Source organism: Chelmon rostratus, chromosome 16 (genome assembly GCF_017976325.1).
Source record: "Chelmon rostratus isolate fCheRos1 chromosome 16, fCheRos1.pri, whole genome shotgun sequence".
Classification (NCBI taxonomy): domain Eukaryota; kingdom Metazoa; phylum Chordata; class Actinopteri; order Chaetodontiformes; family Chaetodontidae; genus Chelmon; species Chelmon rostratus.
This window is the reverse complement of record NC_055673.1, coordinates 6,131,622-6,150,636: the sequence shown is the minus strand read 5'-3', so window position 1 is coordinate 6,150,636 and position 19,015 is coordinate 6,131,622. Positions and strand designations below refer to the sequence as shown.

Genomic DNA, 19,015 nt, shown 5'->3' with positions numbered 1-19,015 from the left:
TAAATTTTTGATGTCCCATTTTATAGGGTTTATGTTTTTGTCTTGATGTTTTCTCTAACCTGTTGTCATTTTTAAACTGTGTATATGTGTGAAATTTATTTCATATATTGGAGAAAAAAAAATAACAGTATTTTTCATGATTGAAAATTACGCGAGCCTAAACTTAAGGTATATGTCAGATAGCTTAAAATTAGCCAAGCTAATTAATTAACAACTATTTCCTACGTCTTCTACAGGTTGTTTTACACCAGCACGCATTTGCAACGCACCCTGAGACAAAGCTGACAACCGTTCACAAGCGGCTTCATCTGTTCAAATAACAAATGTTTGCACTTTTGTCTCTCACCTGTGTTGATAGACCGCCACACCTGTCGTCTCCCGTCGCGCCAAAGAAAGGACCCCTGTGAATGAACATTGTGCACATGCGCAGTAGGCACAGCATAGAAAACTTCCTGCAAAATAGTGCTCCCTAACAACAGACAAAGCTTGACAGTGTGGATTCAATTGAAGACGCTTTAATAAAAGCGCTTTTCATTCGCTTCTTCAATGGTAAGACTGGTTTTGACCATTTCGCTGTTTCCGGAATGTTTGTTTTGAGATTAGCTTTGTAGTTGGGCGCAGCGGGAGTGAGATGCTTTCACACGATGCCATTTCAATACCCACTCCAATGGCTGCTGGTACCGACTATTTTCTGGAACGGAAAACTTTCATGCCCGAGCCAAACTAAGTAACTCAATCGGCTTACTTAATCAACTACCGTAAACCATAGACAAGATAGTTAGCATACATGCAGGACTGACAACGGATGGCACGGTTTTTTATATTGGAATTCATGGTAAAGAGTGTAATTATAGCGGGTCTGGCTGCTAGCTTTGGGAAGCTAACGTTGCTGTTTGAAAGCTTGCACGGTGGCGTCTAAAAGCTGGGACGGTACGCTGTATTAGTGTCTTTTTGCTTATAGTACTTATATTAGTTAATGCAATGTAGTTGCCTATATATTGTTTCATGTGTCAATTGTGCAGATTGTGTTTCAGTCGCTCTGTATGTGAAATAAAGATAAAGGAGCTCCTGTTTTCTAGGAATTAGCCTGATGTTAGACTTCACCTTCATAGCAGTCTGTCCACGGCTGGGTTATTTGCTGGATTCAGCTAACGTAGTGGTAGTCTGCTAAGATTTGCAGGTGACCTGGATAGAAACCATCTGGATTTCAGCCAAAAGGTATTAGTTTACCCTGTGCCTGATAAACAATGTGGGTACGTAGGTAGTAGATCAGGCGGAGGTGTTGGCACAGAGGCGTTGGATGTAACTTAATGATCTCCAAACCCTGGCCGGGCACAGTTTTGTCAGTCTATAACATGAAGGGAACGGTTCCATAACTAGTAAATAAAAGCACACTTTCTGAATCAGAGATGTGTTTGTAATCTGCCAACAATGAGTTGTAATTAAAAATCTTACTAGAGAGAAACTAACAAGCCTCACTTTAGATTTAGGTGTCTCCAGAGTACATCAGTCCAATGAAGACCTTTAATGCTTTATTTTACAGGTTCCATATTTTTCAACTAATTTCCTCGAAAGGAGCTAAGATGACATTGGAAATTCTTTGGGAGGTTTCTTTGAAAGAATATGTAATGACTCACCTTTTATATGGGAGATGGATGCAGTTTTCAGTTGGTACTCTTGACTAACTGGTAACACAACCTAGAGAGCATTTCCCGTAAGTTAAAAATGTTAACATATGAGATTTTTTTGCAGGCAAGCAACCATTATAATAAATATGAAGAGTAAAGTTAAATGAGTTTTTACCTTGGTCGAAAAAGATCTCAGTCCGTGTGTCTTGTCAGTAAGAGCTGAACAGTTCATAGAAGGGAATGCATCTGAAAAGCACTTCTTAGAAACTGTCACAGAATATCATCTGTTTACCTTTCTAATCAGATACAGATATGTGATTTCATTCTAGGAAACTTTTTACACAGTTTTACAACCCATAAAATGTGATAGTTTTTTTTGTTGTTGTTAAAAAAGCCCCAAAAACCCTGAGAATCTCTGATAATTCATACCAAATTTTGGCGCCCAAGGCCACGGCTCAACTGAGTTTTTTCCTGATCAGTGCTGTGCCCAAGACTTGATTCTCCAGCCTCAGGGAAAAGACAGCAGTCGCCAGAAGCAGGGACTTAAGAAGGATCCTGTATCAGGGCGATGCTGTTCCTCAGTGGTGTGATTCAACCCGAGTGTTGTTGTGATGCTGGCAGAGGTGACTGTGAGCAGCTCAGTTACCGGTGGCAACAGCCAGAGGGACGGTGGCTTTGACGAATCGAAGTCTGTCAAATTAGCCAGAAAAAAGAGGCAGCGGTGTATATAAACGACGAACGCTATTCAAAAAGCAGCTGCTTGAGATGCTTTGGGGTCAGTGCAGCTGAGAGAGTTTAAATCATCTTACTCCTATTCTCTCTATCTTTAACCCTTGAACCCAAAGCTGTTGCTGGGTGTTTTTTTAGCTCCTGTCACATTCTTATTCAATGTGCGCTCATTTTTCAATGCAGTATATAAGTCCTGCACCTCACCATGGCTAGAAGTAGGGAGAACTTTGTAATGCCATTAAAAAAAAACTTTTTGACATGAAGTGCATCAGAGAGGGATGCACTTCATGTCAGACATCAGAGAGAAAGGAATAGCTCGGGGTTTGTTCGCGTGGATGCAGCTGTAATGATCTGCTCCTCATGCTCTTAAAAACACACACACAGCTAGCTCCAGAGCGAACGCAGGGAGCTGTGGATTCACTTTTCATTTTGACTTCAGTATTGTTTTTGCGTGATGTTTCAGTCTTTTTTATTCACTAGTTCACTCTGTATGATAGCTCGTGTCATTTTTGCATTAGGACATATTTTATTGGTCTGGGAATGCTCTTATGGACAAAATAGAGGAGCCTATAGCTCCCTATACATTATGTAGTTTGTTTTTAGTTCACATGTTGCCTTAGAAGTTGCCTGCATTTTAAGTGCTTGTTTTATGTGACATTTAGTGCGGATAAAAGCTTAAAAAAAGATTCTTTTTAATGTAACAGACATTGAATTGAATTCTTTGTGGAGGGGAGTTAGAAGGATGTATGTCAGTAAGCTGTAATGATGTAAATGTCTCCCACCAGCTTTACATCCAAAACGATGACATGTTCTCTAAAGGAAGGATTAGATGTGATTTTGAACAAAATAAAAAAAATAAATCTACCTTAGCTAATTAACATTTTGCCTACAAATGTTACCAATATTGGGGGAGGTGCTCACATAGCTCTGTATAAAGAGCCTGCAGTTCAGTGAATTTTCAGTGAATGTTTGTCACTTGGCTGTTGGTCTCCAACTGGTCACTCAAGGCTTCCTGGTTGTGCTGAGGTGTGCAGATTTTTTTTTTTTTTTTTTTTTTTTGTATTTTGCAGAAGCTGGCTAATTCAAAGAGTTAATTTTTTTTGCACAATGTTAAATGAAATGCACCAGCAGGTTGTGGTGTTTATGCAGGCTGTGAAATATTCAAGTGTTTGGGGTAATTCATCATGATGACATCAGCCCGTGGCCTTATTTTCCTTCAAATGTAGTACTTTTTTGAGTTCGCTTACGTAAATCTTGCATAAGCTGACATATATGTCGATGGCCCAGCCAATTCAGGTGGCATGCTTTTTGATTTGGAACGTGCACCATTAACAACTGCCTGACACATTCATGCGGTTTTGAATTTGCCGTCTGACCTTTTTTCTCTTTCTGTGTCTGCATTATGTCAGATAAATGTTCCCGTTCTCTTGCCACGGGGAAAGGCCAGTTGAGCGAGCCCTGGACAAAATTAGGTTAGATCTTATCACCTCGGGGCATCTATTGATACGACAGCTTGGACCTAAAGCTTCTGGAGAATATGTTTTCGTGGAATGAAGGTTAGGTCACATGTAAAGTGGCACGCTTCCTTAATCCCACAGTAAACACGGGCGTGCTGGGGACAGTGGGCAGCGTCAGTGCCACACGTGCCTCACCTGCAGGTCTCATGCTGGAGATTAGACCAGGGTGCCCCAATTCCCCCATCGCTGATCACCCCTGCGATAGTGGCAGGAGATGGATGCATCGATGAGCGTTTATGGGACAAGGGGAGGGGAGAGTCACGCATCGGAAAACTATAAAAGGCCATTTATTCTGTGCCTGTGTGTTTTTGCTCCTGCGGTTCCGTAAAGCAGGGTCCGGACACGCTTTCCAGGTACAGAGAGTAGGCTGTGGGTGCAGACATGTCGGGTCGCTCTGCTGCAGAGATGGATGACTCGCAGGAGCTGCCTGAGCTGCCGGTGAGTCCACGCACAATGACGCCAACACAGGGGGGAAATGTTGGAGAAATGTGATGTCCAACAAATTGGTGTAAAGATGATGCTGTACATTGTTTTCTGTTGCACATAATTTAAGATTTTTTTAATTTCTAGGAAGCTATGAATTTGAGGTAAAATAAATGTTTTATTGTATTGTGAGATTTATGGATTTTATCAGTATTTAGTATCTCAGGTATCACATTGAGGTTGTTGCTGCAGGTTTTTATTAAAATAAATTTTATTTTTTAGCCAACAAAAGTTGGTGATGAATGTCAGTGGATTTTAGGGTGTCTAACCTGAGCATAGTTGAATATGTTCCCTATACTGCCAAAGATTTGTAGCTGACTAACTGATGATGGAAAGTTATCAGATATCAAAAAGTTACCAGTTTTTGCTTCTCAAATGTGAGTGTGCCATTTTTTTCCTTTTGCTCTATAAGTTGATTATCCTTGTGTTGTATGACAATTGATCAGCCAAAATAAGCACTTTTAAACATTGTTGTTGGTTCTCAAAATTTGTGAAAGGCTTTTGTCACTTTTTATAGACTGAAAAAGTTGATTATGAAACAATATATCATGAATTAAAATGTTACTACTAAACTAATTGTTTTTACTCTGTTTTCACAATTTCAATCAGTTTTTACGGCTTAATTGGATCTTGTTTTCATCTGACTGTTGTGGCTACAGTATTGACAAAAAGAGATGCATATCACAGTCCCGTTTCTTTTTATTTTTGTGTGTGAAGACGAAGAAGGCCAAGCTTGAGATAGATGGTGGACTGGAGAAAGAGCCAAGGTTGGTCTTAAATCATTGCTGTGACAACATTCAGACAGAAAAACACTAAGAACAATTAGTTATTTGTTTATTTCTTGGAGAAAGATTTTCTCTGCTGTGGTTTGTTGTATGATTGTTGTCTCAGCCTTTCTGCCAGATTTTGGCTGGCAGCAGAAATCCTATTATTATTATAATGAATTCTTTACACTCTTCCAGTAACTTGGGTGACGGCGGGAGTCCAGAGGCTGTGTTAGGTTCATCAGAGCAGGAAAGCTCTTATTCCGCCTTGTCCACAGCCCAGCTTGGTTCAGGTAAATAGAAAATGTGATAGCACTCCGAAATGATCCTGGAAAATGTAATGCTAGAATTATAGTATGTAATAATATCATTTGTGTTTGATTGCAGGTGATCAGGAGCAGTCGGACGCAGACAGAAGGGCCGCACCCCAGGCGTGCGGTGACTCCATGAACTCGTATGCACATTCTGGTATGAACAGAAACGCTGACTCACTTCTAAACGAAACACAGTAAAGGTCTGAAGCGAAGAGAGCTGCTCTTGAATGTCACACTGTGTTTGTTTTGTTTATTTTTTCACAGCCACAGACACAACAGCCACATCTGAATACACCCAGCAGGTTTATCAAGGAAGCAAGTGAGTACACTGCATGGGACAAATGTCATTATCTTATCATTTAACATGTTCTATTGTTACATCCATTGTGCAACCATTTGACTCGCATGCAAGTAAAATCCAGCCCAGTGTCACTAAGTGTTTGTAGTGGTTGCACAAGTGCAGCTGGGATCTAGTTTTCCTGCTCTACTGTATGTGCACATTGTTTTCTGTGTTGGACATGATGTCTGCTCATAACAACACTTTTCACTTCAGTTTTGCACTAATTTCAGTGCTCTGTAGGCTGCCAAATTGTGGGATAAGAACACCCCTGTGGGATAAATATCATTTAATATTTTGGAACTGAATAAGAAGGCTTTGCATGGTTGAAATCTAATAAAAAATTGGGATAGTGAGATGGAAACTAAGTTTTGAAGGTGTGAATAATGTTGGAAAAACGTTTGAAACATTAAAACTTGTGTTTTGAAAGGACAACTATTTTTTTTAAGCTTTTGCGGATGTATGTGTATGTCTCTTTCAACATCCACTGTTCAGGGATGTGCACAGAGTTGCAAGAACAGAAATCGTGTGACTTGCAAGCTTGCAACTGTGTGTGCAGATCTCTGTAAAGTTGGTGTTATAAACTCAGTTCTTTTTTTAAACTTTGGTTTTAGATTTTTTACATCCAAATACAATGTCATCCAAGCATAAAAACAGAAACCAACAACATGGAAGTATAGTTATAGTAATTATAAAACAAAAATAATAATAATAAAATAAAACCGCTTATGGGTCCTTTCATTCATTCTTTCATAAATGCAAACAATCAAGTCTGTCAAATTATCCTTCAGTCAGTGGTATCACCTTCCTCCTTGTACCAAAACCATTTCTCCCATTTCTTTTCAAATTGTTCCTCCCGCGTTTTCAAAATGTGTGAGAACTTTTCCATGCCATAAATCTCCTTCACAATACTAAGCCACTGTTCTGAAGTTGGGGGGGTCTACCTTATACCATGCTCTTGTAATTGCTTTTCGGCTGGCTGCAAGTAGTACTTTAAGCAGATATGTATCTTCTCCTTGAACCTCATCCTGTGGTATATATCCCAAATACAGCACTAAAGGTGTTTTTTGTATATCATATCCCAGTATTTTTTTTAGTTCACTCCACACTCCCTCCCAATACTCCTCTATTTTTTGGCATTTCCAGAACACATGTGCATGGTCTGCCCCCGCCTGACCGCATAGCCTCCAACATAAGCTTTTATCTGGTGTATATCTCCCAGTCATCTTTGGTGTTATGAAAAACCTTATAATGATCTTCCACCCAAATTCTCGCCATATTCTTGAACCTGTAGCTGATTGTTGAGTTTTGCACACATTATCCCTGTTCTCTTCCGTTATTTCTATGCACAGCTCTTTTTACCATTTTTCTTTAATATATATAGTTGAATTACCCCCGCTGGCGCCAATAGCTTGGTATAGAGCAGAGATAACTCTACATGTTCTTCCTTCATATGCATGTATGATTATTTTTATGATCCCATTTTGTTCTCTGGGTTCTTTTACTTTAATCTCTTTTAAATAATAATCCCTTACTTGAAAATATCTAAAAATTTCCCTTGCCTCCAACCCAAATTTATCCCTTAAAACTTGAAAGCACTGCTTTTCGCCTCTCTCAACAAGTGTGCATATAACTGTAATACCCCTTTGTGCCCACCTCTCAAAGCCCTGATCACTTATCCCTGGTTTAAATCTCTTATCATGGGATATCCACCTCAGAATCTTTGTTTCAGGCTGTAATGTATATTTTTTATTACCAAATGACAAATCTCCAATGTGAATTTATTTATTGAGCCCAACAGTAAATCTTCTTGCTTGAATAGTTCCCTATTAGTTATTGATATTTGAAGTGGGCTAGCCCTTTCTTTCATCTCTATGTCTTTCCATCTGGCTATGTATTTTCCGTTGCACCAGCAATATACTGCCCTGAGTTGTGCTGCATAAAAGTAGGCTTGCAGTTTTTTCCTAACATGTGCACCAGTTATCAGATCGACATTTACAATCTTTCAAACCTAAAAAACAAACCAATGCACAAGGAGAACTGTGACACAATGGAATGAAAATGTTTTGTAGAAACACTGTAAAAGAAAGCTGCAGCTGTGAAGAAGGAAAACTCAAACACCAATTAATGTTTGCAGAGATCAGCCTATCAAAACATTATGCAAAACCCTTTTAATTAGATTAGGCATGATATTCATCCCGTACACTTCAAGTATAAGGCATCATTAAAACAAAGTGCTACTTGAGTCAGAGAGTATCATGTGCTAGTACATCGTGTACATGCAGAGACAAGTATGCCTCTTCCCTTGAGTGATCGGCCTTTTCTACCACGCTGTCCGCAGCACTGGGTTTGGGCTTCACATTATGTAAAAAGGTGAAAGGCGCTCACTCTGCAGACAGGAAGATTATTATTGTGTTTACTTCTGCCAATAGATTCCTCTAAATCCTACACACTGGACCTTCACCTGTTGGATGAAGTGCATTTAAAGTAGCTTTTTTGCAGTTTGTTCCTACTTTAGCAGGTATAAATGTGACTGAACAGAAAATGTTACAGTGCGGAAAAATGGGGTTAAACAGCGTTTTGTGTTCAGGAAATGCTTGGGTGTGCACATTTTGCGTACCTCCATGTTTGCCCTGATTTGATGCAGTGATACGGATTCTCTTGCTCTCTCCCTCTTTCAGCCCAGCGGTGACGTCCTACACCAGTCAGGTGGCCTTTCCTCCTCTGGCCCAGTCCACTGTGTACTCAGCCTTCCCCCAGACAGGCCAGACCTACGGCCTCCCGCCCTTTGGTTAGTCCTCACTCCTTCTCTGTCAGCCTATTTTAACACCGTCTGCTCACTAAAAACCCAGCATCACACCTCTGTGACTTTGCTTTAGAGGCCTGACTATGCTTTGGCGCTGTGGAATCGATTTTGCTTTTGAGCTCTGCTTAAACACAAAGTCCTCATCTTGAGTGAAGGACCTGGTTTCTTAACTTTGCCCCATCTTCAGTGACCCACTCCTGTCGCCACCTCTTTCATTCTCTGCTTCCATTGCTCTCTTTCATCTTCAGGTGCTATGTGGCCAGGCATTAAAACAGAGACAGGGCTGCCCGAGGCACCCTCTGGTGGCCAGCCTGGGTTTCTCAGCTTCAGCACCGCATATACCTCAACCCAGCCAGGCCATCTGCACTACTCATATCCCAGCCAAGGCAAGCTGCAACCTCACGCTGTCTCACAACATAACGCTGTCACACTCTCTGCAAACATGAGAAGCACTCAAAAATAAAGGAGCTCTTTCAGTGGCACAGCTCTGTTTTCCTCTCGTTGTCAGTGACTTCAAATTCTGTGTAGAAATGCTTTTGCTTTCCTCTGGCACTGTTTTAGTCGAGCACTTTCTGTCTCCAGGCTCAAGCTTCACAACGTCCAGTGTGTACTCCAGCATCCCCTCAGCTACGGCCGCCACCACGACCTCCTCCACAGTGACCCACCAGGTTCGTCCTCCTCAGAGAAATGATCAGCAAAACTTGTGTCTCTGAAGAAAAAAACATTTTGGTTTTTTTTTTTTTTTTTTTTTAAAGAATCAGCACGCGTCAAAAAACCCAAAGATTTGTCAATATATTCCATCTTTAAAATGCTCAAAAGAAGAAAAGCAAACTCAGAAGTCAGGATATGGATTTCAAACACGCAGACAAACAGCTTGAATATGCCAACAATATATAAAGATAGTAGGAAGAATTGACAGCACATAAATACCATTACATGATTTTTGATATTGATTTTCAATATTTATTTTGGATTTCTTGTTCAGATTCTGTAATGCTTCCTATCAGAACCCTGCCCTCGCACTCAAAGAGTCCTGGCTATTTGCTGTAGAGCGTGGAGGGCAGAAGTGGATGAAGCCGGTTAAAGCTGGCTCGACTTCATACATCGTCATGATAATGTTCTGCTTTCCTGATGATGTTCCTGAGAAGGGGAGATTGTGACCATATTTCACATTTGGTTTAACACAGTTTGTTTTTTTTTTTACTTCCTGCAGGAGTTTAGCAGCTACAACTCTCTGGGACAGAGTCAGTTCTCTCAGTACTACGCTCTGCCTCCTAGCTACGTGCCTGCCGGGCTGCCCAGCAGCGACGACCACGCTGCCGGTGTGGGAGTGGCCGGATATTCGGCTGTGAAGTCGGAGCAGGCCGCCTCAGCTGGACTGCCTCCCAGAGGTAAGCTCAGCACTTTGATTTATATTATTTCTATTTTACATTATAGGTGGATTACATGCAGATTGTTCTGAAAGCACCATCAAGTATTTATGTCGATTGATTTAAATTGCTTATAGCACTGTTCTGCAGAATTCTACTACTACTAATTTCAGCCTTTCTTGTGCTAAGATGCATCTCCACCAGAAAACCTGCCGGCAGGTGCGGCTCTTCCGACCGGTGTGGCTCTTCCTGCTGGAGCCAGAGATCAGGACGAGGTTGGACGCAGGAACTCTGTAGGAAAATCCAAAGGGAAGGGCAAGAAGTCTGATAGCCCACCTACTGAGAGCGACCTGGAGGTACGTATGTCAGCAGCTGACTTATCATCGCTCAGTCAACAGACCACTCAGTGATCATTGCTCTGTCAGTAGCCTCGTTTCATACAAGGTCTTGACAGTTTGGAAAATGTTTAATTTTAACCATTATGTATTAAGGTTAAGAATATGCTTGAATTCAAATGTACTTGAACACCGTTGGCGTTTCATCTACCCAAATGTATTATTTAATATGAAACAATCCAGTCATCGTACTTTTTTTTTGTCTCCTGGAGTTGAAATTAGTGACGATTAAAATTCTCATGATCAAAACGTAGAATCAAAACTTGTATGAACAGCTGGTAAAATAAACAAAGTGACAGTACGCAGATAGCTGTGGTTATGAAAGAATTTATTTTTGGCATTTGCATTTCTAGTAACAATGTAGATGTGATGATGAAGACTTTAAGAGTCTGGAATTTTTTGGTTTAGGTACCTGGAAAAGTGCTTGAATTTGACTCTTAAGAAGCTGCACGAATTGGAATTGGTGTAGCAGCATTTAGAGTTGACCGATAAAGTCGATAAAATGATTTTTAGAATGCAAAGTGTAATTTTATACTTTCCTGATGTTTTTAGCGCATCTTTCTGTGGGATCTGGATGAGACCATTATTATATTCCACTCACTGCTCACCGGCTCCTACGCACAGAAGTTTGGCAAGGTTTGTGTCTGTGAATATACATAAAGTTACACATACAGCATAAAATGACAAAGTCTGACTCAGTTTATTGTTTGTATGTTCAGGATCCAGCTACAGTGCTGAACTTGGGCTTGCAGATGGAGGAGCTGATCTTTGAGCTCGCAGACACTCACCTTTTCTTCAATGACCTGGAGGTACAGTGGGATACGTTTAGACTGGTGTCACAGCAGGCGGCACTAACCAGTTTCCCAAATCTATTGTTTGACAATCATTACTAAATTAATTTCCTGATCTCTTGTCAACCTGCCTGGAAGTTAGTTAGAAACGGGTGGAGACACAATGGACTGTCAAACAAAATCAGTAAAACTACAAGAACTAGAAAGGAAACTGATTTGCATCCAACAGAAACTAACCTGAAGTGCTCCTTCCAGCCTTGTGTGTTTTCAGTTTGTTAATCTGATGGCAGCTTAAGGCCTTGACGTATGCAGATGTTTTTTTAAAACTGATATTTTCCCCCTCTGAAAAAACAAAAAAAACAATTCTGTTCAGACAGGGAATGCAGAAACAATTCCAAATGCTCAAAGTAGCATGCCGGGCCAGCAGGTGGCGATAAAGCCTACATCAACAATACAACAAATATGAACATTCTGAGCATTCTTTTGGCGGTGGTAACTTAAAACACTAACAATAGTTGCTGTTTATCTATTTATTTGTAGTTATTTAACACCTTTCTGGCACACAGCCTAACAGTGCCAACCAAAACTGACCAGTAGTGTGCCATTGTTGTTGTTTGAGACACAGAGCAGCAGTGGACATGCATGAATTTAGATGATGACAGCATTGTTTCCTCAAAGCTGGATGCATTTTACATGTCCACACATACACACAGAAACCGGAGTTATCAGAAATATGCACATCAACAGACATTAAAAAAAAAAAAAAGTTTTTGTGACGTAAACACAGGACGCCCAGATGTAGAGGGAACCGTTTAATGTGCAGAATAATGTGAATATGTGTGGACATGTGGACAAGAGGCTGTAGCAAAGATCCATTATCTTCTCATTTAAAATACATGATTGTAAAATTTGTTTAAAAAACATCTAACTTTATTTTTTGCTTTATTTAAGGAATGTGATCAAGTCCATGTTGAGGACGTTGCCTCTGATGACAACGGACAAGAACTGAGGTGTGTTATGTTGTCCTGTAACAGGCACTGATACAGTACAACTACCTCATCACACACTTCAACATCATGACTGCAAAGCAGATTTTTTTTTCTGTCATCTAAACAAATCAAGTGTTTTTTCCTACTTTAGTAACTACAACTTCTTGGCGGATGGCTTTAATGGTCCCAGTGGTGGAGGGGCATCGGGAACCACCACCGGAGTCCAGGGAGGGGTGGAGTGGATGCGGAAACTGGCCTTCCGTTACCGTCGACTAAAAGAGATCTACAATAATTATAAAGGGAATGTTGGAGGTGAGTTTGCATCAATAATAGATCTGTCTTCAGTAGACAGTGTCCAGAAGTTCTTCTTCTTTCAAACCGGCTCTCGTGTATCATGCTTTGAATCTTTCTGTGTGCTTGTTTTTTGAGGACAAAAACCTTACCTTAAACCTTACCACTTACAGCCATGTAAATTCCTGTAGTGTTTGACGACAGTAAAATTAGTTCCACAGTCCAACATCCAAAGGCAAAATTAGGCAAGCACGCAGATCTGAAGTTTCAGCCCAGCGGCCAAAATAGACAGAACTGTTTGTGTGTGTCTGCCGCTTTTTGCCTTTTGAGTATCAGACTGTGGAAACAGTAATATGGGAATGATGTTAGATTTACATGTTACATGTATCTGATTCGCTGATAGAGGTTCAACCCGGTTCCAAGTTGGGATACTGTAACATAAATAAAAAATTAGTAAATTTCTCTTTGGAGATGAATAAAGTATCTATCTATCTATCTAAAAACAGGATGCAATCATTTGCAAATCAACTATACTGAAACACACCTGAATGTTTGTGTAATATCTGAAACAGTTTTACAAAGTGTTCCTGAGTCCATGCAGTAACATCCTTTATAAAACCGTGTGTTCACAAAGTGGTGAACCTCACTGGCTTGTGAACGAGTGAGCCTTTCCAGGAAGCTCCTTTCATACATATCATGATACTATCACCTGTTACCAATCAACCTGTTTACCTGTGGAATGTTCCAAACAGGTGTTTTTGGAGCGTTCCACATCTTTCCCAGTCTTTAGTTGCTCCTGAACCAACTTGTTTCAAACATGTTGCTGCATCAAATTCAGAATAAGCAGATATTTACAAAAATAAATGAAGCTGATGAGGTCAAACATTAAACATATTGTCTTTGCACTGTTTTCAAGTTCAGTGTGAATTATCATTCTGTTTTTACACCGCACCCAAACTTTTTTGGAATGAGGGTTGTGTCTAAATCTTGGAGTACCAAGGTTGTATACTCGCTGCACATCCAAAACAAAGTTTCTGCATTAGTGCGTGTTGTCTCTTTCAGGTCTGCTGAGTCCTATGAAGAGGGAGCTGCTTCTACGGCTTCAGTCTGAGATCGAGAACGTAACCGACGCGTGGCTCAGCACCGCGCTAAAGTCTCTGCTGCACATCCAATCCAGGTCTGAGCAGAGAATGCTGATTATTTTATACTTCGGGTCATATTCTGCAGCGAGATGAGTCAAGTGTGCTACTGCGCACCTCATTGTTAACAATTAGAGTAAGATGAAAGCTTTATTTAACATTAGCAACAAATTAAGTAACTGTATATGATGCCTTTTCTGTTTTACTCAGCTGAAACTGGCCCAACATACATGAAAGTTAAACTGCTGAAAATACTGACACTTAAAGCAAGTCTGAGCTTCATGTTTTCACCATTTAGCCCATATTCATGTATGTATGTGTTTGTGATGTTCTACCATCAGGGGGAAGTGTATGAACGTACTGGTCACCACCACTCAGCTGGTTCCAGCTCTGGCGAAAGTGCTGCTCTACGGCCTGGGAGACGTCTTCCCCATCGAGAACATCTACAGTGCCACAAAAATCGGTACGTATGAAAAGTACAATTAATTCTCCTCCACTGTGACAGAGGGGGGTGTAAATAAAATGTGCTGAATAAAATGCTATTTTTCCCTGTGGTTTCCTGTCGCGCAGGGAAAGAGAGTTGCTTTGAGAGGATCATCTCTCGCTTTGGGAAGAAAGTGACATACGTGGTGATCGGCGATGGTCGAGATGAGGAGTTTGCAGCAAAACAGGTAAGCTTTAATGTTCCTTCCTTCTTCTGTGTGTTAGTTTATATGCAGTTCACCCACACAAAGTTGGATTTACCTTAAAACTTCACTGCAGGCGGATAGAAGGAGAGATGCTGTAACTGTAGCTTTGGACGCAAATGTTGGTAAATTAAGCTTGGAAAGAAAAATGTGAATGCAAGACAGGAGCCTGACACTGCTGACCGGTTGCTGGAGTTAAAGTTTAGCTTCCCAGCATGTGCACACTGCAGTGATCCAAGTCCAGCATTGTTCTTCTCTCATTTTGCCAGTTTTACTAACCTGCTTCCAGACTCGTGAACCACAGCCTTCATCTTAGATTTGTTCATTCAGTTCCATGAAATGAAATGGGAATTTTGTCTGATTAACAAACTAGTGTTTCCCACCTTCAGTTTGAGCATAATTTCTAACGGCTTTGTTTGTTTCTGTCTCTCTGCATAGCACAACATGCCTTTCTGGCGTATCTCCACTCACGGCGACCTCGTGTCCCTGCACCAAGCGCTGGAACTGGACTTCTTGTAAAGGAGGCGGCGTTGAATGTCGCACGCTAAACGGAAAATGTAGTCGTCGTCGTAGTCCTGTTGGTTTGTGGAGCGACACCGTGCGATAAAATCCTCCGCGACTTCAACGATACGCACTCGCATATTAGAAACCCCTATCTGCCCTCACTGACGACGAAAGACTCTCCGTGTGATGTGTGATGGTAATGTACTGAGGCGGACTTTGGGTCGGAGCTGACTGTGAGAAACAGACTGGATGCATCATTCGGCTGGATTAAGGTTCCTCACGCCCAGCACTCCCTCCTCTACGGCAGCTAACCTCACCACGGCTGAAACTGGCACTGATTTGGACACAGAAGGGAAGACATCTGTTTTTTTTTTCCTCCACTTTGGTCTTTGGCATTTATCTCATGTTGAAAATCTACAGCAAAAACAATCCCTCTACTTTTTATTTTGTCTTTCTGGAATTGAATAACCAAAGGGCCTTTGTTTTTCTTGTTGTTGTTGTTGTTCTCTTTTGGGGTTGTTGTAACTTTTTATTTAGACTCTATATAAGTGAAAGAATATTATCAATTTGCTTTAAAAAAAATCTCTTTCTGTATTGTTTTTGTGCTCATTCAGAGACTTGAAAGCATCATTTTGCAAATCAGGTTACTCACAGTCAGGAAGTATCACTTAATCCCATTCTTATTTCTTTATTCTCCTCCCACGTAGCCATTCAAATGTTTAACCCAAGGTACTGGACGTGATAACAAATGTAACTTGGTCATGACTTCCCCTCCTGATCTGACCAGAGCGCATCATCAGTCAGCTGTCTTAACCTCTGCACTGTGTCACAACAGCAGCGGTGTGGTCCTTTTAACGAACAGGGGTTATGAGCTGTGAGTCAGAGGCTCCAGTCAGACTTCAGCCAACCTGAACTGACCTTTTCTGCATGACTCAGTAATATGGAAGGTAGTGAGCAGAGCAGGATAGAGTTGCACTTCACTTTGGCTCGTGGACAAGAAGTGTATTTCCTGCCTCAGTAGTCGTAGTAGTATTAGTAAGGCAACGAAGGCAAGTTCTTGAGCATAACATCACAGTCGAATGAAAACCTGAGCTGTGTCCCAAATCCATACCGCACACTAATTCTATACAGTATGCACTACATGCTAATTCTCATAGCATCCTTGTGTAGCAGTTAGTGTACAAAAAATAAACATTTCATCACTTACCTGCTTTGTGCTAGCAGGAAATGACACAATGACGTATGAAAGTCACTGCAAATTAAACTTCACTAACAGATAAATTCACAAATGGATAAATGTTTATTAATCTTAAACATTTATTACTTATTTTTGTTTTCTGGAGCTGTTTCACCAGCCACAACCTACTTAAATAGTTTCCAGCTGTGAGGCAGCTCCTTGATTTCCTTTGTGCATTACATTGTGGGAGAATAGTGTCCATCAACAGTATATGTTGTGTAGTATAGTGTGAACATTTGTGTTTTAAAAACCTGCTTAGAGTTAATATGTAGTGTGGATTTGGGACAAAGTGCTTGTATTTCCAAATGTGGTGAATTTGACGGATTTAGTTTTATTTATGGGCTAAAAAAGGCTCCTGCTTGTTAAGCTCAATAAATTATTTAAAAAACAGTTGATTAGAGAAATGCTTTGCCACAAAGCTAAAAACAGGACCGTTTTACCAGCAGCAGCTGTTCGGCGCTTAATATTTTCATAGCAGTAGTGGATGGAAACACACGTTCACACATGCGTTTTCTTCTGCTGATTTTTTGGAAATTGAGTTTAAATTTGCGCTGTTTGGATGGAAACTCGAGTACAGACTCAGGATGCAGGATCTGAATTGGCTTTGGACCAGTGTGGATCTGTTTCACGTCAGACGAGTCAGTGAACTAAACACTGACTTCAGCTGCAGGATTTGAACAAACAATGGCGAGAGCTCTGGGCCACCTGCAGGATGTGGGTCCTGGTTTTGTTGCTCCTATGTGGGCTCGGGGGGGTCTTTGTCTTTAATCCGTCCATGCCTACACCTCTGGGCCTATGACTCAGCTAATACATAATCAGGAGCATCATAGTTCACTTATGAGGTTCCAGTTCTTTTAGTGAGTTTCTAGAAAATTCAAGTGTCTCATCACAATATTGACCAACACAGTTTTAGTCTTCGAGACTGTTGAATTGTGGGAGCAGTTGTTCAATGTGACAAAACCAGGGCAAAGAAAATAACATGTTAACCTGTAGAGCTGCATCTTATTACTCATGTACATGTATGTATTACTCATCAACACGTTGCTACAAAATCGCACAAAATGTCAAAATTCTGGTCATTTACCAAAGACATTCAGCATGTGTTCTTAGTTGCTTTGCTCTAAGTTGAATGAGATTTAGCTGAGGTTTATTGTATTCATTAGTTAAAATCTGAGCTGCAGCTACCTTCTGTAGAATATTTTTTTTAATTTTTCAAGCTAAAATGAAATGAAAGGGAATTGATTTGCTGGTTTTCTTCGGCTTATATGATTATTATATTGTTTGTTGGTCAAAACGAGCCTTTTGAAGATGTGTGAGGGTTTTTTGTTTGTTTGTTTGATTGTTTTTTTGCCTTGTATAGACCAAACTATGGAGAAATTAATCTGTGGTGATAGCATTTGTTAGTCGCAGCCCTAATTTCAACTACAAAATGTCAGAAAACAGTTAAAATCCTCAAGTGACGTGTTTTGTTATGTTTGTACATCAGTTGTCCAAAACCCAAAGATATTCCATTTAATGTCAGAGGAATAAGAAAAACAGCAAATATTCATATCAAAACAAGTGAACTTTTGTTTCTTTTGCTTAAAAAAAAAAAAATGACTCAACTGATGGTGAGAGTGGTTGCAGACGAATCGATTAATCAGCTGTTTGTTCCTGCTGCAGTTCAAACTTGGCCAATATTAGTTGTGTCAGACAAGCGAAACCACAGAATGACTTCATCTGTCAGCCAAACCTGTTGAAGGCGGCATCGGAGGAGAAATAAACAAAGGACGATGACTGTGCAATACAACTCTACTTTGCTCATTAACTGTACTTCATGGGATTTTTCATTTCTGGACGGTGAGAACAGCAGAATGGTGGGTTTGTCCCCCGGTCTGCATGTATGAGATTACGACTGAACAATACTGAGCCTGAAGAAGATTTCGTATTTACACACATGCAGCTTGACCGTTAAGAATGTGTATTTTATTTGTTTGTGTGTCTTGCGTGACTGTGCATATTTATATTGTGCCTTTAACCATCATCTGTATGCATAATCTCAATGGGAAATATGTAAGATTTTTGTTTGATACATCTATCACTGCATTGTTATCCAAAGTGTTATCGTACTTTTTTTTTTAACTCAGTACTTTTTTTTTTTTCCAAAGTGCTGGTGAGACTTTATTTGCTGTAACTAGACTTTTTTTTTATTTGATTGTCTTGTCTGCACTGTATTTGGAAATTCTTCATTTTGGGGGGTAATGTTCACGTGGATTGCTCAGTGTTTAAAGAAGTTCAGTGAAGGGCTCAAGATGGCGAGCAGCTACTTTGCTCTCAGATAATTTAGCTCTAGATATCAATCTGGAGTGACGGTACATTCACTTTTTTTATAAAATCACAACCACGTCCGCTTTGTATTAGATTTTTGCTTCCTTTTGGAAAGGAGATGCATTATTCTGTTGCTGTGAAACGCTTAGCATTGCTTAGAGACAATCACAATCTGTAACACGTAGTATTTTAATGCAGATGGGATTACTAAAGTTAAAAGGCGAGGTGTGCTTTTCATTGTCTGGTGTCGTACTACCTAAGTGAGTTCAAGACAGTGGACTCTTCTATCAGTCCTGACACACTTTAGAGAAAATTGAGAGACCATGTGCAATCTTTTCTGCTTATTGAATGTGTTTTATTTCTTCACTTCGTCTGCATGTCTGTTTAGAAGTATTCCACGGCTGTCGGAAAAATGACCACGCAATGTTTAAGGGGCTTTTTTTCTTCTCCGTGTCCTTTTTCTTTCTGATGCCAAATGCTGTTATTATTTTTAATGCTGTGTGTTTTATTTTTCTATGTATTTCATCTCATTGTCAGGACCTGTGAGGCCACGTAGGGTCATGTAGAGAGCCTGAATGTGATCCTGTAAACTGAACATTATCATAATAATCAATGCTAATTTAATTCCAATAATCACTATTTTCCCCACAGTAGCTGTTTGTGACCTCGACACAGTCCTGTAAGGTTTTCCTGTGTACCTAAGACACTCAGTACAGTGTAAATAAATT

General features: G+C 40.3%; 1 protein-coding gene across 3 annotated transcripts; it reads left to right on the top strand.

Annotated features, from left to right (window-relative positions):
- Positions 1-433: 433 nt before the first annotated feature.
- Positions 434-18,999, top strand: eya3 (EYA transcriptional coactivator and phosphatase 3). 3 transcript variants are annotated; one of them, XM_041955264.1, is made up of 19 exons: positions 434-549; positions 4,205-4,312; positions 5,075-5,124; positions 5,320-5,414; positions 5,509-5,589; positions 5,700-5,754; positions 8,454-8,563; positions 8,827-8,964; positions 9,161-9,246; positions 9,792-9,969; positions 10,138-10,304; positions 10,896-10,979; positions 11,063-11,152; positions 12,086-12,144; positions 12,275-12,435; positions 13,477-13,591; positions 13,895-14,016; positions 14,124-14,224; positions 14,678-18,999. In XM_041955264.1, the coding sequence occupies exons 2-19, from the start codon at positions 4,256-4,258 to the stop codon at positions 14,756-14,758; spliced, it is 1,830 nt and encodes a 609-aa protein (XP_041811198.1). In that variant the 5' UTR covers positions 434-549; positions 4,205-4,255; the 3' UTR covers positions 14,759-18,999. The 3 variants fall into 3 exon arrangements, with proteins under 3 accessions (XP_041811198.1, XP_041811197.1, XP_041811199.1); XM_041955263.1 differs by having other exon boundaries at positions 453-549; positions 4,208-4,312; XM_041955265.1 differs by lacking the exon at positions 8,827-8,964 and having other exon boundaries at positions 453-549; positions 4,208-4,312.
- The last annotated feature ends 16 nt before the right edge of the window (positions 19,000-19,015 follow it).